The sequence below is a fragment of the Crocodylus porosus genome, unplaced genomic scaffold (genome assembly GCF_001723895.1).
Source record: "Crocodylus porosus isolate Cpor-Errol unplaced genomic scaffold, CroPor_comp1, whole genome shotgun sequence".
NCBI lineage: Eukaryota > Metazoa > Chordata > Crocodylia > Crocodylidae > Crocodylus > Crocodylus porosus.
In genome coordinates, this window is record NW_017728911.1 from 28,121,052 (window position 1) to 28,142,084 (window position 21,033).

The following is a 21,033-nucleotide window of genomic DNA, read 5'->3' on the forward strand; positions in this document are numbered from 1 at the left end:
CTTCAAGAGTAAATTGGATGCTTATCTTGCTGGGATCCTATGACCCCAGCTGACTTCCTGCCCTTTGGGCAGGGGGCTGGACTTGATGATCTCCCGAGGTCCCTTCCAGCCCTAATGTCTATGAAATCTATGAAATCTTCAGTGCAGCTTTACTGCTGGGAGCAATAGGAGAAGCCCTGACATTTTTACTGCCTAGCTGTAGTGTCCAGCTGTGCACAGTTAGATGGGACAGTGGTGTCAGGCAGGGCAGCTGGAGCTGTGCTGGTGCTGTGGCAGTAGCGAGGGGCTGATGGGAAGTGCTAGTGCGAGCAAAGCCTTTGAGCCAGTGCGTTCCAGCGCCGCTTTCCAAGTCCTGCCTCAGGATGATTACAAGGGCTGATGACATGCCCTCGTGAGCGCACTTCAGCATTTCCCAATCATCAACACAGCCTGGGCCAAGGCTGCTCACTCCCTCCTCCCTGCCAATACTCAACAACAACAGTGATCACAACCTGCCAAGCCAGTCCTGTTATTTGCACTGGGTTTTCTCCTTTGTTTCCCTCTTTCCTCTATTAGGTTTGTTGTGCATCTGGTACATTCCAGTCTATGCTGGGCAGGTGCCACGTCTCTCTGGGACCCTGCCAAGTGCCATGCAAAGTTGTGGTGCCATCTGACTGTTGAATACCAACAACTGATTTTACTAATGTGGCAGGAACATCGACAGTCTCAGGAAAGCTGCTGGCACTGTCCCCATGCAGCACCTCTGATCAAAAGTGCAGAGGCTGCATGCATAATATCTGCAGAGTGGGAACCCGGGGCCCCTGCTTCCCCAGCAGGAGCGACCTGGGCAATCTGAGACCTGTGCAGCCTGAAAACACTTTCTCCAGGGAAGATTATGTGCCCTCCCATAGCTCCCATTGCTGGTGCCCATCAGTTGGTGACCTTCTATACAAGGAGTTTCCATAGCAAAAAGAGTGATTACATATAGCCACACTGTACCCAGTCTCAGCCTGGTGTTATACACCCCAGTGAGCTGTGGCATGCGGTATGCCCAGCGTTTGTGTAGCTTGGCATCCCCAGGCAGAACTCCCTTCCCCTTCCCTTAAAAATGTACCTCCATACAGCACTCAGTTTAATATGGAGGCATAGGCGTCCACAGCAGTTTAGAAAATCAGGCAGAGTCTCTTGGGGTTCCCTGTGAAACCTGGATAAGGGAGGAGCCTGAGTTTTCTGGTACAGAGGGACCCCAGAATTTCCTAGAGTTTTGGGGGTACACATAGCTCCATGATTACCTGGGGGCAGCACAGGTCCCGGTGCTTGAATGCCTGAGTGGGGTGAAGGCTCATGGAGTGGGTGGCCTGAGGAGCTGCAGCACTAACCCTGCACAAAGTGGCCATTCAGGGATACCCAGGAAGACCTGAGGGGCCCGTTGGCTGCACCTGCTCTGCTGAGTCTCCCCTCATATGTGGCTTGGATTAGAGTTTGCATAAACTTCTTAAGCACCCGGGCACAAGAGGTGGCCTTTAGAGCTGAAAGAGATTTAACCTCTGTTTAAGACGCAGGGATTTAGTTGACTGATCTGCAAACAGAGCTAGGGCATTTAGGAGGCCTGTACGAACAGGGACAGGAGCCAATGTCAAAGCAGGGAAGAGAAACCATTTCAAGAACAGCTTCATAACCAAACTGGGTTTGTTTTCAAGAGCTCCCTTACCTCCTGGGAGTTGAGCAGCCAGGTGAGTCAGAGCCAGGACTTCAGGCAAAATCTGCCTCACCAACCCAGAGCCTGCCCCCAGGCTGTCCCCTACAGGACACTGGCCCAGCATGTCTGCCTGTTCTCCTGCCCAAGCCCTCCTTACAGGGAGTTACTAGTTTTTTTGGGGGGGGTTGGGTTTTTTAATAGAAAATTTTCCACGTCCCAAGTAAAATCAGCCAATTCAATTCCAAATCCATGTGAATCATTCAAGAACCACGTGTGGCCCTGCTACTGGCAAGCATCCTCCACCCCCGCCTGGGGCTCCAGATACTTCCATATCCTTTGGCGGGCATCCTCCATGCAGGCCTAAGCCCAGAGGCTTGGGGTTCGGATGCCCCCAAGTTTTGCTTGCCTTCAGCCATATGGCCCCAGGAGCAAGCTAGGGAGGAGTCTCTCATTTCCATAAAGGCGGCATGTAGCCGAGATCCTCCCATTGGGAGTCAAAGTGGGAGGTTAACTATCTGTCATTGGGAGTCCGGTCCACAAGCAGATGAGGAAGTTACTAGTGCCCTTTCCTAAGGTGCTAATTCCAGTCCCAAGGAGCTCAGCAGCATCCTGGCTGGGTCACTGAGGGTCCATAACATTTTTAAATGACTTATAGCAAACATATGGCAACAAACAATCCAGATCCTTCTACTGGGAAAGCACAGGCCCTCTCATTTACTAATGGGGAAGCCCCACTGATTGGAGTCAAAGGTCTCTGACACACAGAGCAGCCCTGACTGCACCCAAAAGAGGGCAGTGGTGCTACATGCAAACCAGCCAGGTGTTTTCCCACCATCTAGCAACCTTCCTCTTGAGACTGTGCTTCACTTCATTAAATTCAGTTCCCTGAATTTAACTCTCATCCCAGACACTCGCGGGTGGGTTTGTGTCATTGCCTCCATTTTGCAGAAACTAAGGCACGAAGTGAGGAAGCGATTCATCCAAGTGCATCGAGACCAGGAGCTGAGACTCCTCATACCTAACACTGGCTGTGCTCCCCTGCTCCAAAACAGCTTCTTGACAGCCCCCAGCCACACACACCATGTCTTTCATATGGACATGCATGTGCAACGTGCACACACACACACTCTCAGGTACATTGTTGGCTTAGCCTGGGTCCCATAGGGACACACACTGACAAGGCTGGTGGTGGGAGGAGTTCCACCTGCCCCCTCCACCCGGATGAAGTGGAGGTGGGGCAGGGGTCAATAGGGCTGCCTGGGAGCTCTGGGAAGAACCTCCAGCTTTCATTTAAACAACCCTTTCCCTTGGGAAGAGCCTTGAAAAGGTTATTGTAGCTAAATCACTGTAAAACAACATCTTAGAGCAAAAGGAGTGTGAAGTCTGGTGTCCATCCTGCACTATCAATGCACTTTCCCTGGAGAGCCAGGTACTGAAGTGTGGGGTGCTCTCCAGCAAACAATCTCTTCACAGTCCTCAGCCTGGCTGGACACAAGCCGGAAACCATTGCTGATGGAGAGCGGAAGCATCTGGGGAAGCTGACCAAAATAGCTTGTAACTGGGTTCACGTGCATTGCCAGTGCTCAGCTCTGATTCTGCAAGGGGAACTCACCTCCTGCATTACCCTGACTAGGTACAGTTGCAGCACTCAGGAGCGGCACCACGTCATCCCTGACTTCATACACCAGCTCAAGAACAAAAGATACAGGGCCAAGCTGCTTCTGCACTGAGAACCCTCTACTGAATTCAGGGCTCGTTTCTCTATGCCCCCTCAGCCCAGTCTACTGAGCTGGTATTAGCAAGGACTCTGGGGTGCATTTGTCCATCCCTCAGAGTGGGGACAGCTTCAGCTACCTTCTGCAAGGAAAGGGCCTATGACCCAGCATGATCAGGAGGGACCTGCTCCCCACATGACAAAACCAGACCACAGCCAGAGACTGCAGGCTCATGAACCTGCAACTCAAGTTGAGGGAAACTCAGCAAAAAATCATGGTGAGACACGGAGGAGGTGGGAGGTGTGCCGCCAGAGCAGGAGGAAGTGAAGGCTGTTTTTAGGAAGGCAGTGATATTTTACCCAAGCCATGCTGTGCTCGGTGGTGTGATTTTAGAGGACCCTTTGGAAATAACATGCTCCAGCAGAAGCAACATGTTCAGATTACTCAGCCTGGCTCCCAAAGGAGCACTTGCGACCCCCTCAGGAACCACAGAACCGCCATCTCCCAGCGTTGGAGAGAGGAAAGAAGGACTTTTCAAGAGTGATGAGATTGGTATCCAACTCTTGTCTCTGCCCAGACTCACTGTGTATGCCAAGTCACTTGGTCCAACCATGCCTCTGTGTCCCTCCTGTATGGCGGGAACAATGACTCCAACCCAGCTTCCAGAGGGATGGAGCCACGGGACTCAGCCTACTAATCAAAAGGCACAGGTATGGCGCACAATCCTGCATCAGGCCTCTTTTGTCCTCTTTGTTTTGTGCTTTCCAGGGATCCAAGAGACAGCAGGCTTCCCAGTCACACCAGTCAGTGGAAGGAGCCACGTGCTTCCTCCTGAGGCCCCTCCTGATAACTCTGCTGGCTCCCAGGCAGAACAAGGGCTGCATTCTCCCCATTATCTCCACTCCAACAACTTGCTTGTGACGGTGCTGAATGGCTCTCACACAGGCAGCGGTCTGTACCGGCAACTGTGAGGCCCATTAGATATAAACAGGTCACTCCGCTGGCCAAAATAGGCCCAATGTCCTGAAGACAGGGCTGCCTGTAAAGGCAGGACAGCTCACCTCCACTGGGCTTTTCATGTTTCCTGGTAAACTTAGGGAGAATTAGATAGCTGGGTTAGTCTGAACTCAGGCAGAAGACAGGGCAGGGTAGCACGTAGTTTCAAACTGCTTCAGAGCATGAGCTTTCATAGGCAATAGTCTACTTCAGCAGATGCTGTATGATCCGCTTAGGGGGAAGCAGCTTAAAGCAACAGGTATTTTGACAGGCCTGGAGCCTTCTCAGCAAACTCCCATTGAAATGGGGTCTGGGGAAGACATCACTTCCTTGGGACAGGCCTCCTGTGGAGCCTCACATGTGCACATCTTAAGCTGGACTTTCTGGACGAAGGGTCAGTTCTAGAAGTACCCACATCCTCTGGGCCATGTATTCCCCCTTCAGCTGCTGTGGCGCTGGAAATGAGCATTACCATCAGCGATGTGCATTGGAACTGCAGAGCTTCTGAAGCAGAAGGGGCAATGGAATAGGTGCTACATCCTTCCCGCTTGACCAGAGCAGGACACTGACCCATATTGAGAGGGCTCCTGCCTCCAGAAGGGGCCAAAGCACCCATGCACTTTGTTTGCATAACACACAGAGACTTTCCTGGCTGATCCTTGCAATAATTAGGTTTATACCCTTGGGAAGGGACTGGCAGGTCTGATATGCAGGGTACTCACTTAACACACTTCCAGGACACCAGCCCCATGTGCCCATTGTAGCTCTGCCCAGCTCCTTGTGCCAGAGCCATTGATGCAAAGTCCTAATCTCTTTGGATCAGCTTGGAAACTTTCATGAGCTGTGAGAGCTGCTCTAATGCAGCCCCTGTGCACCAAGCCTCACAGCTCTCCTCCCCACCACAAACTCTGCAGGGCAGGTGAGAGCGGGGTGGGAGATGGTCCAGACGTTTGGGGGGGGAGGGAGGAGAGGGGGGGATGGGAATGGGGTAGCATTACAGCCTAGACAAGGGAACCCTGAACCAGCAGATGCTGAATGGGGGAGTGTGAAGCCCAGTGGTTTTGACCTGATTCTGCTCCTTCCCTCACCCACCCTGAGTCATGTGTCTTCCTCCCCCCTTGCAGCAGGGTCTCTGCTCAGTTTGCAGTGCGCGGATATGGAATTCAAATCCTTCAATCCCAGCAGTGTTACAAAACATGCCTTGTGTAAGCCCCTTCATTCCTGCACCCGCCACTTAGCTAGGGCTCCCCTTAGCAGCGCCCTTCAGAATAAGAGTCTGGCCATGAAGGAGAGTTTTTCATGGAGCTGTGTGTTCATTACCTTGTCCCACGGGGCAAGTGAGTGAGCCTCCTTCAAGGCGAAGTAACGCTTTTCTCCTATCAAAGTACAAGTGGCTGTGAACGGGTCTGCAGATATGAGATGCAGTGCCCTTTGCCAGACCAACTGTGAAGTTCAGGGACCTACTCCCCATGCCCTACCGAAAGCACGAGCCCAAGGAGAAGGCTTCTCACTCCTCTACTCATCTACTGCCTGACAGAGCTCTCTAGCTGTGCCAGGACCTGGCATCCATGCCCATGAAGGATCACCATGTCCTTCTCACCTCAGCCTGGTAAACTGGGATGGTTGGTGAGGGGGATAGGAGGTGGACACTGGGATCGCCTGGTGCAACCCAACTCATACACTGGGATCATTTCTATAGTCGGTCATTTCTATACTTACCTGGCCGGGGAAACACCATGTATCTGGGTCCATGAAGGCAGTTTTCCTTAAGCCCGCCCTGGGATAACTGTTTTTCTGGCATGGTTTACTACACTCCAAAGCGTTGGGGTTTAAAATCCATTTTATGGAAATGGGAGGCTTCTCCCTGGCTTGCTCCTGTGGCCATATGGTTGAAGGCAGGCAAAACTTGGGGGCATCTGAACCCGAAGCCTCCAGGCTTGGGCCTGCACGTAGGATGCCCGCCAAAAGACTTCAGAAATGTCTGAAGCCCCTGGTGGGGCCACATACGGTTCTGGACTGATTCACGGGTTTGAACTTGATTTGGCTGATTTGGCTTAGAAAACGAAAAATGTCATCTTTAAAAAAATACATTGACTATACAGGCAGTCCCATGCATTCAGATCTGGAAAAAGGACACACAGTGGGAGATTTCAGGGCCTCACTGGAACCCCGTCTCCAGAAACACCCTGAATATGAAGCAGAGCTTGAGGAACTTAGCATTGTATATCTGCATGTGGGGATCAAGTCCAACTGGGCAATGTCTTACACCAAGAGCTTGTGAGTGACTCCTCCTTGGGAAGGTCCCAATGGAGTGGCTGTTTGGGAGCAAAGTTAAAGCTAGAATAGGCTGTGTTATACAGTGAGAGCTCAGATGGGAGCTTGGACTCATCTGTTCTTGGTGAATGTTGCTGGCTGACGAATCTGATTGCACAAGAGAAAGGAGGGGAACTCGTGTTTACATGGCTGAACACCAATCCTCGGTGCATGAAGGAGTCACTTGGGTTCAGTTCCAGTGCACTAGAGACTGCAAGGCCCTTCTAGATGTAGCCAAGTGTGAGAAAATTGTCTTTTCCTGACCAAACTGCATGAGCAGGAGCAGTAATCCCACTGTTCACGCAGAGCTGTCACCTAGGGTCCAATGCCCTGTTGAAGTCACCCTTGGAGGTACTCCAGCAGGAGGGAGCTGCCCCTTTCTTCTTCATGTTTGTACAAATCCAGCCAGTCCTCTTTCCTTTTTTAAGAGATTTATTTCAGACTCCAAGAGATTATCAAGAGGCTTCACCTAAAATCCCAGGGAACAATTTGAAGCACAGTGTTCAGCACTTACCCTTGTGACACGGTGAGGTAAGATCGCCTCCTCCCCATGTGGAAAGCCACTGTCTTGTCTTGGCAGTAAAGATCAGGAGAGGCTGGCTGTCTTTCAAGCCTATATTGATCCTGCAAAGCCACTGTGCATTGCATCTGGGCTGTTTGGCAATTCTACTAAGTCAGGGCCTGCTTTATAAGTTGGCATGATAGGCAGAACTTCACCCATATGTATCCTCTCTCTGCTGCAGGATGATTAACACACTCCAGCCACATCTCAGTGTGAAAAAGGAGCAAGCCACACAAGTGCGCTCAGGGGGAGCGGCAGAGCAAAGTGTGGTGAAGCCCAGGCCTTGGATTGGCAGAGGCTAGGATGGAGGGGCATCAGCAGAGCTGTGGGGAAGGCTGCCCATTACCCCCACATGCTGTCCCTCAGTTTGGTCATGGTGGCCAACTCCCCACTCAGTCATGAGACCAAATTCACTCACAGACTGGCAAGCAAACCATTCACAAACCCAAGGACTGGAATCATGAATGACCTGGCCATGCCAATACCTTCCCCGCAGCCCCTGGGAAGCAGACAGACCCAGGAAGAACAACCTCCCCAAAGCCCTGTCCCAGCTCCATCCCCATCCCTCCCATCCAGCCTGCAGCTTAGGCAGGGATCCCCTTCAGTGTGTGAGGACAAGAGACAGTTTCTCTGGGGGAGAGGAGAAGCTGTCAGCCCACATCCTCCACTCCGGTCTCCTTTCCCCACTGCCGAGCACTAATGAGCACAGCCCTCTCACACAATAAGCGGCTTTTATACTTCACTAATCGGTCTTAGAATCGCCCCGGCTCCCCCCTCCTCCACACGCTCTTGCCAGCCAAGAGGCCTCTTGCCCCCTTCCCTGCTCCCTCCCTCGCTTATCTGCCTGTTGCAATGTTTAATGGGGTCTCTCGCCTGTTTTTGTGCTGACTTAATTAAAAAGCAGCTGTGAGCGATGCCTTGTGACGGCCTAATCCCAGCCCGGTGACTACAAAGCTTTTGCCCAGGTTTCTTCCTGCTGCATTCAGGCCTCTCACTTGCCTGTCTCTCCCTGTTCTAGTGCCTCATAGCCTCACGCCCTGACTCCTCCAGGACGGTTCGGCTTCTGGTGTCTCTGGTGAGTAGTCGGGACTCTTCTGGGGCTCTTACTATCAGAGATATTAATCCAGGCCCCCCATTTGTGTGAGGGCGGGAAGCGGGGAATGGAGAGCAGGGGAGAACAACACGGGATTGTGCCCTATAGTCTGTTCTCTCAGGCTTTGCCCAGTCCTAGTTTGAAAAGCCTCAAGAAAGAGAGCTCTGGTGCCCTTTCAGGGGAAGACAGTTAATGGCCTGAGAGCCAACGGAGAGAGGAAAGCACCGTAATTTCCTGCATGGGTTTGAACTTCAGGTCCATTTGCTTCCCCTACTCTGGATGGGTGGATGGTCCACAGGACTGATCCCTGGATGCTGCTGCTGCCAATTCTCCTTCTCTGTTGCTCAGACCTTATCTGACTCAGAAGCAGGGTCAGTGAGCAAAGACGACACTGGGGTTTATGGCTTGTCCTCCCTGCTGCGCTCTGACCAACAGCTTCCTTCAGTAGCTGCCCATCAGGGCTTTTTTCATAGATTTCATAGACATGAGGGCTGGAAGGGACCTCGGGAGATCATCGAGTCCTGCTCAAGATACCTGTAGAAAGGCTTCCAGGCTTGAGCAGCTTTTGGGAGGAGGGCAGGTGGGTTCTGGGGACGAGGCGTCTATTTTCGGTATTCGAGGACTCCATCAGAAAGTCAAGCAGAAACTTCATCCCACATCCAGGAGGGAAGAGAGAAATGGACAAACAACACACAGGGATTCAGGAGCTACAGGGCAATGACTGATAAGGGAGAATTATTTGCTCTCTAGTACATGCCAAACAGAAATCACACAGCACGCGCTTGGGCATCCTCTTATCTGTATCCAAAGATATCCACCTGATGATTCTCGGAAGAGATCCTGAACTGGTTTGCTGTCCAGTGGGGTAAAGTCCCATCACAGAGCTCAGGTACTGGCTCAGGACAGGGGCAGCAAAGGGGTTGTGCAGCTCAGGAGCAAAGTGCACTGGCCGGGTTGCACAGGGGCACCACAGGACTGGAATGTGCAGGCACCTCGAGAGCATGTGAAATGATCTCTGGACAGAGCACCAAGGTCTGCTCTCTGTTATACTTGCATGATCCCAGTGAAGTCAAGCATTTGTTTCACAGCTTTTGAAGCACTTTGGGATCCTTTTAGAAACAGAAGGGAGACGCTCAGATAGGTCAGGGTAGCTGCCCCTCATTGACAGCATACACTGAAGTAGCTGCTCTGGATTACAACAGGAAGCTATATATTTCTCTTCACCTCTCTGCAAAGATCCTTAGGGTTTAGCCCTTGCATTAGGGTACAGAAAATAGTGAAGTTCACAAAGAAAAGAATCAGAAGCAAGAAGGTGCCTCATTCCCAGAACCACCTGCCTGAAAACCAGCCTGCCACCCTTGGGACTGCTGCCAGACATTAGATAGGGCCATCCTGAAGAGGGTCTTCAGTGGAACCTCAGGTCTGTCTGAGATCCCTGCTGTGCTACCGGGACCTTCGTCAGGTGCCTTGACCCAAATAGATGTGTGATGGGTTAACTGCTGAGTCCAGCCAGCACCATGCACTTGTAATAGCCCAGGCTGCTTTGAATGCCTCCCTAAGAGCTCCCTAAGAGCAGCGGAGCTAGGCATTTCTGTCTTCAGGAAAGAACAAAGTTGAGATGGAACCAGCTTGTCTGAGCTCCTGGGGTCCGTGAAGCCTTGTGATTACTTCCAACTGTGCGATTCTCCTCTATGAAGCTCCAAGGGGGAAATGGCAAGTCCTTCGCACCTCTGAAAAACAAGGCAAAAGAGTGTCAGGACAGCTATCCAAACTCAAAGGCCATTTGGCCCAAGTGGCCTTAATGTTTCTCAGATCTACTGAGTTGCTTGGGAAGGAGGAATAATTATTACCCAAGTGAGCTGAGGGGGAGGTGGGCATCCAATGGCAAGTTCCCCATCCCTTCTCCTGATTCCTGTGGAAGTGGCCAGGCCAGGGCACCTAGCAGGGCAGGTGCTTTGGGCTGTGCAGATGCCTCATGGAGAATTCTTCCTTGTTTCTTTCAGGACCTGTGGATGCCAAGGACACAGCATGTCTGAAATGGTGAGTGCTGCTTCTGCTCAGCATCCCCTCTCCACTGCCACTGCCCTAGCCAAGACATACAGCAGCCAGATGGAGCCACCGCTCTCCGCTTGTTCACAGAACTGCCAGGCTGAAAGCATCCCCTACCTCAGTGCCAGGCCGGTGCAATGTCACGGTAGCCCAAATCCAGCCAGGCAAGGTGATCCCAGGTGAACAGCAGGGCTGGACTGGCACTGCTGTTAATAAACTCTCTGGGAGACTGGTATGGGCAGAACTCTAGCAGCTTGCCACAGAAGCGCTTAAATGAAGTTCACTAGGGGACAGTACACAGAGCAGGCCCAACTTGTGTTCACACACAATGGGAGCTCTGGAGATGACGTGCAAGCTTTTCCAGAGTAGCCTGGAGAAGCCGCATGGGTTGGCTATCCCGCCCCAGAGACTGCCCTATATCCAGCATGTGGGTTTATAGCTGGTACTGACAGGAGATTCAGCCCCTCCTGCCCCACACACTCCTCCTGCCTCATTCTCCCTGGCCTTTTCTGGCTTTGAAACTAGCAGGTCACCTACGCCGAGCAATATCACTGGCTTCCATGGCTGTGTGGTGCCCAGTCTGGGGGCAGCACCATGACTGTACTGAGTTCATGTGGATTTATCTTCCCTGGCCGTACTGACCTGTGTATTTCTGTGGCCCAAAAGACAGCACGGACTGCATTTTTCTCTGCAGCTCTTGAACACCACTCACCAAACCTTGCCAGGCCCTTGGCATGGGTACTCCAAAGTGCAAAGTTGAACTGCTAGCACAATCTGCCAGCCTCAGGCCTGCAGGCCTCCTTCATAGAGGAACCAGGTTTCCTAGTATTCAACCCATGCTAAGTGCAGCTACCCCCCACCCCAACAGCATAGGGAACCCTTGCCCGCATCTGATCCTGACACAGGCCCCATTGCAACCTCTGCCCATCAAAACTCAGCACCCTCCTGAGCCTTCCTCACAGCCAGAGGGAGCTCCCTTGTCAGATCCCAGCACAGACCATTACCTCTGGTGCCAGCAAAGTCACTTAACCCTAGGTCAGCGCAGGATGCTCGTCCAGGCCCCATGGGCATCTTTCTGGCGCTGCCTCAGTCCTGGAACAGGTCACAGAGGGGAAGACTCCTCACGCTATCTCTTCTTGCTGTGGCTTTGCTCCAGACTGGAACGTTTCGGGTCGTCTCTGAGGAGGAGCAGGCCCTTCGCGCCAAACTTGAGCGACTCACCATCAAGGACCATGGCCCCATCTTTGGCAAGTGTGAGAAAATCCCTCCACACACCCTGCAGAAGGTGAGAGCTTGGAAGGGGGGGCATGGGGAGAGACAGCCTGGGTACCAGGCAGATGGGGCCAGCCCCTTCCTGCAAGAGGAAGGGGGCTCCTTTGACTGATCCAGCGCTGAAGATCTTCCATTGCCCATCATCCCATGAGACTCTTAGCTCCACATTGCTCCTATGGCTCTGGTCAGACCTTGGTCTCTCTTCTGGATTGATGCCACGAACCTCACTGGCATGTAGCTGCTATAGGGCAGTCCTTCGCCAGAGGCAGTGGGAATACTCTCTAGATGCAGCTGCCTTGTCCCCTGGGAGCATATCCCATCTCTGCCACCTAAAGTGGGTTCTGGGGTCATTGCAAGGTGTCCCTGCTGGCCAGCAGAGCGAGTAGGGAGAGCCTTTGAGACAGCAGCTGTGGCTTCCAGCCCTGCTTGCCTCCAGGATGCTGTGCAGCTGAGGTCCTATCCACATAAGCACACCCATTCCTGATTCAGGCACTGGTCTCCCTCCACCCTGCCCCAGGCGAAGGACGAGCTGAATGAGACCGAGGAGAGGCGGGAGCCAGCACTGAAGGAGCTGCGGGAACTGGTCCATGCAGGAGCCAGCGGGCAGGAGGAGCTGGGCAAGGCAGTGGCAGAGAAGGTGCAGGGAAAGGATGACTCCTTTTTCCTCCGCTTCATCCGTGCCCGCAAGTTTGACACCCACAGAGCTTACGAGCTGCTCAAAGGTGGGTGCCCCCTGCTCTCCCCTTGCCCCCCAGTCTGGGGCGACAAGGCCACTCCCTGCTCCTGGGGCACAGTCACATTCCTCAGAGTGCATCCCAGCCACAAGGCCAAGTCTATGTACTTAGCAGGAGCTGGCATAAAATGCAAGCCCTTCATGCCAAACTGATCAGTGTCCCTTTCCCTGCAGAAAGGGGCTGATGTTCACAGCTCGCACCGCTGCCACTTGCCCTAGCGAACTCCATCTCTAGGGAGTGGGTTTCATATGGAGGAACAGGACTGGGGAAGGCTGGCGGTCATGGAGGCCAGGCAATGGTGGGCGCAGTGGGGAGGACTGGTGCTGGTTGCTCAGAAGCTCTGCCTGTAGGATGCTCACAGGGACATGGGCAGCGGGATTTGCATGTCCTGGTTCGGGCGTCAGGGGCTGGAACAAGGGGGCCTAGGGGGACAGAAGGGAGGTCTCAGCATGAGGTAGCTGTAAGCCCCTGTGCTTTTTGGCTCCAGCTCCAGGCTTCTTTGTCTCTGTCCCATGGATAATGAGGCTGTAATTAGTGGTGTTGGCACAGGGGCTGAGGAGAAGCTTCTTCCCAGAGTGAATTTCCTCATTTCCCTTAATGGCCATGGACTGCCAGGGAAAGTGGGCTGAGGGTGGGGCTGGCAGAAGGGAGCGAGGCAGAAGGACCCAGCCCTGGGGGAAGAGAGACAGCAGGGACAAAAACATCACATTGGTACTTCAGGGGGAGAATGGGGCTGGTGGCTGCTCTCCCAACCTGGCTGCCCCATGCTGGGCAAGGGGAAGCTGTGGCTGTGACTGGTTCTCAGACTAGGAGCCCTAAGAGCCTGGGTGGGCTGGCAGGAAGCCAGGGAGAAGCACTTTGCAGCACCAGATTCGTACTCAGTACAAGCTTTGTGTCTCCTTGTGGCTGTGTGCCCAGCCTGATGGGAGCCCTGGGCCAGGGCCTCCAAGGTACCCAAAGCCCTGCCAGCGAGCTGCTGTAGGAATGCACGTGGCACAGCATGACCCGGACCAGATGTCCTTACCACCTGCTTACTGCTATGCAGGCACAGTCCAACCGCCGCACTGGCACCAGGAAAGGGAGCTCCCCTTATTCCAGACTCTAGCCTTCTCTCTCTCTCACTGCCTCCAGGCTATGTAAACTTTCGCCAGCAGTACCCCGAGCTCTTTGAAGACCTGACACCCGAGGCCGTGCGCAGCACCATCGAGGCTGGCTACCCTGGCATCCTGTCCAGCAGGGACAAGTATGGCCGGGTGGTGATGCTCTTCAACATTGAAAACTGGGACTACGAGGAGATCACCTTTGACGAGGTTTGCTCAGCCCTGCTGGCCCTAGAGGTTACAGCTTTATTCCCTGGCAGGGGACAGGTCAAGCCCTTTATCTGATTGTGGGCTTTAAACACACCCACTTACCCTCCCTTACCCTGGGCCTCCAAGGTCTAAGCCAGTGGGATCTCAACCTTTCTAGACTTGAGGCATCTCTTGGAAAATGTCAGCTCTTAGTTTGCCCTAACGTTTTGATTACAGAAAAACAATAGAGCACTTCTTCCACTACAAATAATTCAGGAAGAACACAGCAGGTCAGGATGATTTTTGACTTGCATTGTACCCTGCAACATGCTTGAAATGATCTTGAGGCACGCCCGTTGAGAATCACTCATCTTAGCAAAGCTCTTTTCTCCTAAGTCATGCACTAGTGAATAGCATGGATACAACATGCCTCATCCCAAGGGATCCCAAAACATTTGCACATCACAGGTCAGGTTTGGGGGTGCAGGGGTCAGAGCACTAGCACCACAGAGAACTCTGGTGATGTCTTGCAGCTGTAAATGTACTTCAGAAAGGAAGGTAGGCATCACCACCCCCATTGTAGAGAAAGAGAAATCGAGAGGAGAGAGGACTTGGCCAGTGGCACCCAACATACAACAGGAATCTGGACTAGTTTAACTCGCATGTTTCCCTGGCCTCTTCAGAGCACACAGTACCCCATTTTTTACTCATCTGTCTTCAGCCTTGCACTTCTATTTTCAGAGATGCAAAAATAGCAGCTGTTTAACAGTGTTAGCATAACAGTTACAGCAGAGGAGAAAGGAAAAAATCCAGATGAATTCAGGGAAGCAGAATACAGCTGGGCAGGTTGGAATTTATAGAGGATCCATCTCTGCCCTCAGGTCCCCCGGTGGGCCAGTAAGAAAGCAAGGGGTGGGGGGGTGCATTTTGGGCTGGGAAGGACTTGGGCATTTGTGACCTTGTTTCCCTCTCTCCCTGCGGCTCAGATTCTTCGTGCCTATTGTGTTATCCTGGAGAAGTTACTGGAAAATGAAGAGACCCAGATCAATGGATTCTGCATCATTGAGAACTTTAAGGGCTTCACCATGCAGCAAGCATCTGGCATCAAGCCTGCTGAGCTCCGGAAGATGGTGGACATGCTTCAGGTGAGGACATGCTTCTGCTGCCTGCAACCAGGCACCAAGAGGTAGACACAGGTGTGGAGTACTCAGAGATGGGGCTCAGCGCAGCAATAAGGGCATTCTGCAGGCCTGCATGGGGCTCACCTGGGACCAGACTGGCTCAGGGAGGTAGAACCTCGGGGTAGGAGCTCTTGGCTACATAGCATAGCTCTGCATGAATGGGCACCACTGTGCTAGTAAGCCCCAGAGTTGAGCCCCCTCCCTTCACTACTTGCTCCTCCAGGTATCATAGCAAGCAACAGTCACCAGCTGGTATTACCAAAGGCAGCACCTTGTAGAGATGGTCTGGCCAGTGATGGCACAAGTTGTGGGTGCAGTAAAGTCCTAGTTCCTGTGAATGTGCCACTCCACCTACCAGAGCCACTCCACCTGCCAGAGGTGTGTCTCACCTGGGCTGCGTCTTACCACCTCATCTTTGTCCTGCCACGCTAGTCTGCTTGGCATTACTGTACAGAAATACCAATGACGTGCAATGGTATTTGTACATCACCCACACATACTCCCAATCTGTCACCCAGAAAAGTATCTCTGGAAGGGACATTGCCACCCTCACAATGGGTATTGACTACCAATGTCTCTATGCATGTAGCACTAAGTAACACACTGTTGCCTGGGTTTTGGATCCACAGGACTCTTTCCCAGCTCGATTCAAGGCCATCCACTTCATCCACCAACCTTGGTACTTCACTACTACCTACAACATGGTCAAGCCTTTCCTGAAGAGCAAGCTCCTGGACAGGGTGAGTGTGTTGGGAGGCAAGGAGAGATGCATGCTGTCCCTGCAGAGGAAGAGAGGGCTGGGGTCAGGGGATGCCAGTTCTGGCTGAAATCAGGGAAAAGCAGAGCCCAGAGAAAATGCTGCCTTTGGCCTCTCTGGCCAGTGGCTTTTCTGCTTATGGGCAGGTCCTGACAGTGCAGGCAACAAGACAACCATGCTGACTACATGACTAACACCTCAGATCTGGTTTATTGGCCTGTTTTGGCCACAAATGGTGGTTGTGCTGCCTTCTATCAGGATTCTCTCAAGTTTTTCCAGTCGAAGCAGGGCAGATAAGCATGAGATAGTCCCATAGTTGAGGGGGAAGATAGGGGCATGGTGTGGTAGTGGGTAGGGAGGGAAACAGCAGCAAGCTCACTAGGCCAGTGTAGATCCCAGTACTCTGCCATTTTCATTTGCAGACCAACTGGGAACATGAACCTGCTATTCCCCATCTGCATTCAAGCCATGGTTAGTCTGATGAGATACTTGTCCAGGGCCCTCCCTTGGAGAAGGCACCCTCAGATCACCTCCTGTGGCAGGGCATGCTCCCCTTTCTTGTGGCTAGAAGCCCCTAGGTGCATCTCCGCTCAGCTCTACATCCTTCTTCCCGTCTCACCCAGGTCTTTGTGCATGGGGATGAGCTGGATTCCTTCTTCCAGGAGATTGATGCCGACATCCTGCCAGCAGACTTTGGTGGCAAACTGTCCAAATACAATGGCCGAATAGTCGCTGATAAACTCTTCGGGACTGCGATTGAGGCTGAAGACACAGCTCTTTAGAGCTGTGCCCATCCCCTGCTCCCTGTAAGATAGGATCAGAGGCAGCCTCTTAACCTAGGCAGCCCTTTTACTGTAGCGGTATGATTCCTTGTGATGATACACTCTGGGCACATTCCTCCATGCCAGCTAGACTCCAGCCCCACCGCCAAGAGGCTAGGAACCCTATACAACAGGCCTCAGGAAGAGGGCCCTTTCTCCAGATGTCCCATGGAAGAGCCAGCTTTCCTTGACAGGCATCTGGGAACTGTGAGGAGAGGACAAGACAGGGGCTAGACTGGGAGGAGGAAGCCAGACCCATTGGAGGAAGCAATTGGAACAACCACTTTGCCCCACCTCACACCCAAGCACTGGGGCCAGGGCTGCTGTCCTGCTTGCCACGTTCTTGGGTAACAGTAGTGAACCAGGCAGTGTCCATCACCACAGAAGCCCCTATGAAAGGCTGCTTGAAACACATACACAGAGAAATAAAGCTTTTGACAGAAAAGGTGTCAGGTCCCTTTGTATTGGATGCACAAGGCTTGCAGGTAAAGTGGTTATCAGTTTGCACATATGGACAGGAATAGCCCTGATGTGCTGGTGTTTCCAAGAGGAGGCAAACAGTGGATTGCTTCCTAGGCACCACAAGAGCTGGCCTGAGGGGACAAGGGCTAGGCAAAGCCTTGGTCCCAGGAAAGTCAGCACCACCCATGCTCACAGGCCTTCTCAGCAGGGAAGCCAAGGACACAGTAGGTGCTAGAGGTGAAGTACACCTCCCCCAGAGCCAGGTTTCTTCCCAGCTGCCTCAGAGGCCCAGATTCCTTATGCTAACTGGAAATGATTGGCTCAGGCTGGCAAGTTGTGAAGAGGGATGTTTCACCCATCACCCATAAAGCCCCATCTTCAGCACCCCCACTCCAGGCACAAGGATAGCTGGGCCTCTGCAGTATCAGCTGACCATGGAGTGGCACCAGCCTCCAAGATGCTTCAAATCCCCTAGCAGCCTGTGGGCATTTCCCTCTTCCAAGTACCACATTGGAAGTGAGGAGTAAGGATCTATGCAGTTCAGGAAGTGCCTAAACATGGCTAGATGAAGAGAAGCTGAAGAGGAGAGGAAAGATGCAGCTCTCCCTTCCCCCTGCACTTCCTTATAGCCTTATGAAAGAAAGGGAGGAGGCAGCTACAGCATTCAGATGGGGGTGGCAGTCCTCTCCTCAACCCCCAAGTCTAGGGTGGAAAGCCAAAGGGAATGGGCTGGCTCCTATACTTGCTTTATGAAACAGTGGGGCTAAGATCTTATCAAAGTAAAACAAGCTAGTTCCAGTTCAGCAGAGCAACAACAGCCCTAGTCATGGGCTTTTTGTGCTTCAGCAGCCGCCAGGCAGCCGGCACCAGAGCAGCAGGAAGAGACTCCTGGACTGGAGGGAAGCTAGTCTCCGTCCTCTGCCCCATGGTCACCCTCCTTCTAAAGCAAGGCTGTCTCTATAGCACAAACCTTTCATCCCTCCCTTCCCCAGCTACGCACCAGGATTTAAATTTGCAAAGCAAAATAGCAGGGGCCCATTTCAGATGGAGGGTGCTGACAAGGGGTGCATTCATCAGGGCACTGGCTCAGACTCAAACCAAACAGGATGTCTGCTCAGAAGCTGCAGGAAGGATGGGGCCTGTCTGAGGCAGGACTGGGGCTCATTCAGCTTGCCCCAGCATGTGCAAACCCCAGATCTGCCATAGGATCAGCCACACAGAAGAGTCAGAGGGAGGATAACAGGCCGGTAGTGAAGGGGCTTCACTCTGCATGGTCTAGGAGGCAGTTTGCATGGTAGGGCTGAGTCAGCTCCCATGTTTGCCAGGGACCCAATAAAAAGCCACTTACCTGTGCAGCCGGCAGTGACCCATCTCTTTATGGAGACAGCAACTGCAGCAGTCGTGCCCACCTGCCCTACAGCCAGCAAACTGAGGCAGGTTATGAGCCAGCCGGTGCTGATCAAACACCAGAACAGGACAGCTGCAAGGTGGGGACTCCAGCTTAGGATAGCTCTAGCTTTACCTCTCCAGGTTCTTCATCATCCACACACACAGATCTTGAGTTTTTGAACATGATATATCCATTAGCACTTAGTTTGGATGCTGCCACCACTCTGAGGCCTCTCACGACAGTAAGAAAGCCAAGCCCAACCACATCCACTCTGAGTACAATATTTGCCTGTCTCTGCCCAGCTAAGGCTTACACAGGGCAGCACGCCAGAACAGGAAGGGAAAAACCCATGACCTAGAGCAGAAAGACCTGAGAACAGGAGCTGTACTGACCATGGCATCCACCTGTGAGACCCTGCACACACCAGGACAGGACAAGAGAGTGCTACAGGCACTGCCTGCTAGGCCAGGCAGGTCCAGTCTCACAGCACAAAGAGCAGAGTTCATTTTAGCTGAACAAACAGAGGGCGGGCTCCAATGGCACTCACCCAGCATCACTGCACCCAGCTGCTGAACTGATCCTTTCCAATTTCTCTGCATCATGCTCCTGGCAGGGCAGCAGGTCACCTCTTCAGAGTCTCCTGGTCTCCAAGCAAAGGAACACACAGGAAGAAGTTTAATGCCAATAAATGAAGGGGGCCTTGGCTGGTTTTTGGCTCCATTCTGTTATGCATTGGCTCAGCCAACAGGTGCTTAACTCTTTGGACACCCTCCTATTCCAACAATTCAGGTTGCAGCAGGCACAAAAACAGATTTTATGACTCACCATTGAGGAGTTAACACAACACTGCTTTCTCATTCTCTCCCAAGCCCTTAGTGAACAGCATTAGGGAATGCAAGTGGCAAATCCCCCACCTGCCAGAGAGGGTGGTTTAACAGCCAGCAGCCCAAGCATCTGGCTGAGATTTGGGCAAGGAGTACGGTGGAGGGAAGTGGGTCAGCCTGCCAGCACTTATGTTATCTGATGGCATAAGAGTTCACAGCTGCACAGGGACTTGGGAGTTGCACCACAGCTGGCCCTTGCTGTTCAGGCCTGCAACAACAGCCAGCTTTTTCCCCCCCTCCCCCCAAAAAAGCTCCCAGCTCATTGCCAAGTAGGGGAAAGCAGCAGGCAGGACACAGAATGAAGGAGCTAGAGATGCACTGCACACACACAGCTGAGGAAAAAAAGAGAGAAATCTTGTACGGACAGAGGAACCTGCGATCCAACACCCCATGCCTCCCAACCTCTTGGTGGTGGCTCTGCCATGACCTTATGACGATGAGCTTCCTGGCAGACTGAGCACCAACATAGCCCTCAAGGAAAACTAGGGGATTAGCACAGGAGTCTGTCAAGAGCTGCTGCTTTGCCAGTGGATGCTGGATTTTCAGGCTTGTGGGAGCTTCAGGTAGTTGGCCTTCCTGGAGAGCCAGGCCCTATAACTCTCATTACAAGCCCAGCTTTCCAAAAAGGCTCCAAGATGACAGCTGTGTTCCCCAACCCACTCCAGCATCCCAGCAACTCTTACTGGTTGGTCAGGGTGTACCATAGGGTGTATAAGGCCCAACCCCTGAAGAGACAAGAATAGGGAAGAACAATATGAAACAGGGAAAAAAGGGAAAAGTAAAAAGAAGGTAACTAGGAAACTCCCATTTGCCTTCTCAGTACAGGGAGATGGGAACATGTGATAGATTGGAAGTTGTGCTTTGGAAGTGTTTTATGTTACCTTGGGGAACTCCTTGCCACAGGGCAAATATTTTTAAGGGTAACTGGAATCAAGTTACAGTGGATGGAACAACCCCTCTTGGGTCAGGGTATAAGCCAGCTATCTAACCAGGGAGCATGGGTTGGGTGGAGGAAGCAGCCATGCTTCTGTAGAGCTCTAACAAATTGGCCACTAACAAGAGGGCACTTACACCAACTTGGAAGCATTAGGACTGCTGCCAAGAGCAGTCACGATATTGAATTGAAGCAAACCTGCAATCCATCTAATGTATAACTCCCACAGGGCAGGGTGGTACTTCAGGACATGGAGCAGGACGGACCTCAGGTCTGTGACCAATAGTTTGTCAGGAGACTTAGTTCACACATATGACACATAAGAGGTTGTGCTTGGAGGAAAGGGAGAAGCAGTTAGCTGTGCGTTTGTCTCAAAGTGAACCCCTCAGACTACTATTGGCATCAGAACCAGACGCTCATCTTGAAAACCTTCCAAAATGCCCCTACTCAAGACCTGCACAATTTTAACATGCGCCTCTTGCCCTCGACATTTCATTATCATCTGAGAATGGATTTCCTATGAGTTCCAGCTGGGAGATGGATATTGTTTTTATCAAGACACAACACATTCCCATGCCACAGAAGCCCTTAGTGTTTCTCCACGAAGTTAATCCTGCTTAGGGTCTTATAACAAAGGAAATGCATGCAGGAAGGACAGACAGTATATACACCTACCACCGCCAAAGATGAACTCAAAGTCCTTTATTTTTATTTTTTTAAGTAAAGAAATTCCACTGAATCAAAGATAACAAAATTACATTTTGTTTTTCAATGACCTCTGTTCAATACCACACAGAATAAAAGACCAAAAAAATTAAACACAAGAAGAAAAAAATAAAATTAAGGACACTGTTTCTATATATTTTATATATATATTTATATAATTTTTTTTTTTTTTTTTTT

The 21,033-nt window shown here is 52.0% G+C and overlaps 2 protein-coding genes across 3 annotated transcripts in view; one reads left to right on the forward strand and one right to left on the reverse strand.

Annotated features, from left to right (window-relative positions):
* The window catches only part of FANCI (Fanconi anemia complementation group I), a 46,398-nt gene extending 40,208 nt beyond the window's left edge, over positions 1-6,190 (reverse strand). The window contains exon 1 of the mRNA XM_019533179.1: positions 6,109-6,190. Coding sequence (XP_019388724.1) covers positions 6,109-6,190 — 82 coding nt within the window. The remainder of the gene's footprint in view (positions 1-6,108) is intronic.
* A 1,841-nt stretch (positions 6,191-8,031) lies between these two features.
* Positions 8,032-16,905, forward strand: RLBP1 (retinaldehyde binding protein 1). 2 transcript variants are annotated; one of them, XM_019533734.1, is made up of 8 exons: positions 8,032-8,339; positions 10,361-10,397; positions 11,563-11,691; positions 12,196-12,400; positions 13,544-13,722; positions 14,688-14,846; positions 15,512-15,622; positions 16,263-16,905. In XM_019533734.1, exons 2-8 carry the CDS (start codon positions 10,386-10,388, stop codon positions 16,419-16,421), a joined length of 954 nt encoding a protein of 317 aa, XP_019389279.1. In that variant the 5' UTR covers positions 8,032-8,339; positions 10,361-10,385; the 3' UTR covers positions 16,422-16,905. The 2 variants fall into 2 exon arrangements, with proteins under 2 accessions (XP_019389279.1, XP_019389280.1); XM_019533735.1 differs by lacking the exon at positions 8,032-8,339 and having other exon boundaries at positions 12,168-12,400.
* The last annotated feature ends 4,128 nt before the right edge of the window (positions 16,906-21,033 follow it).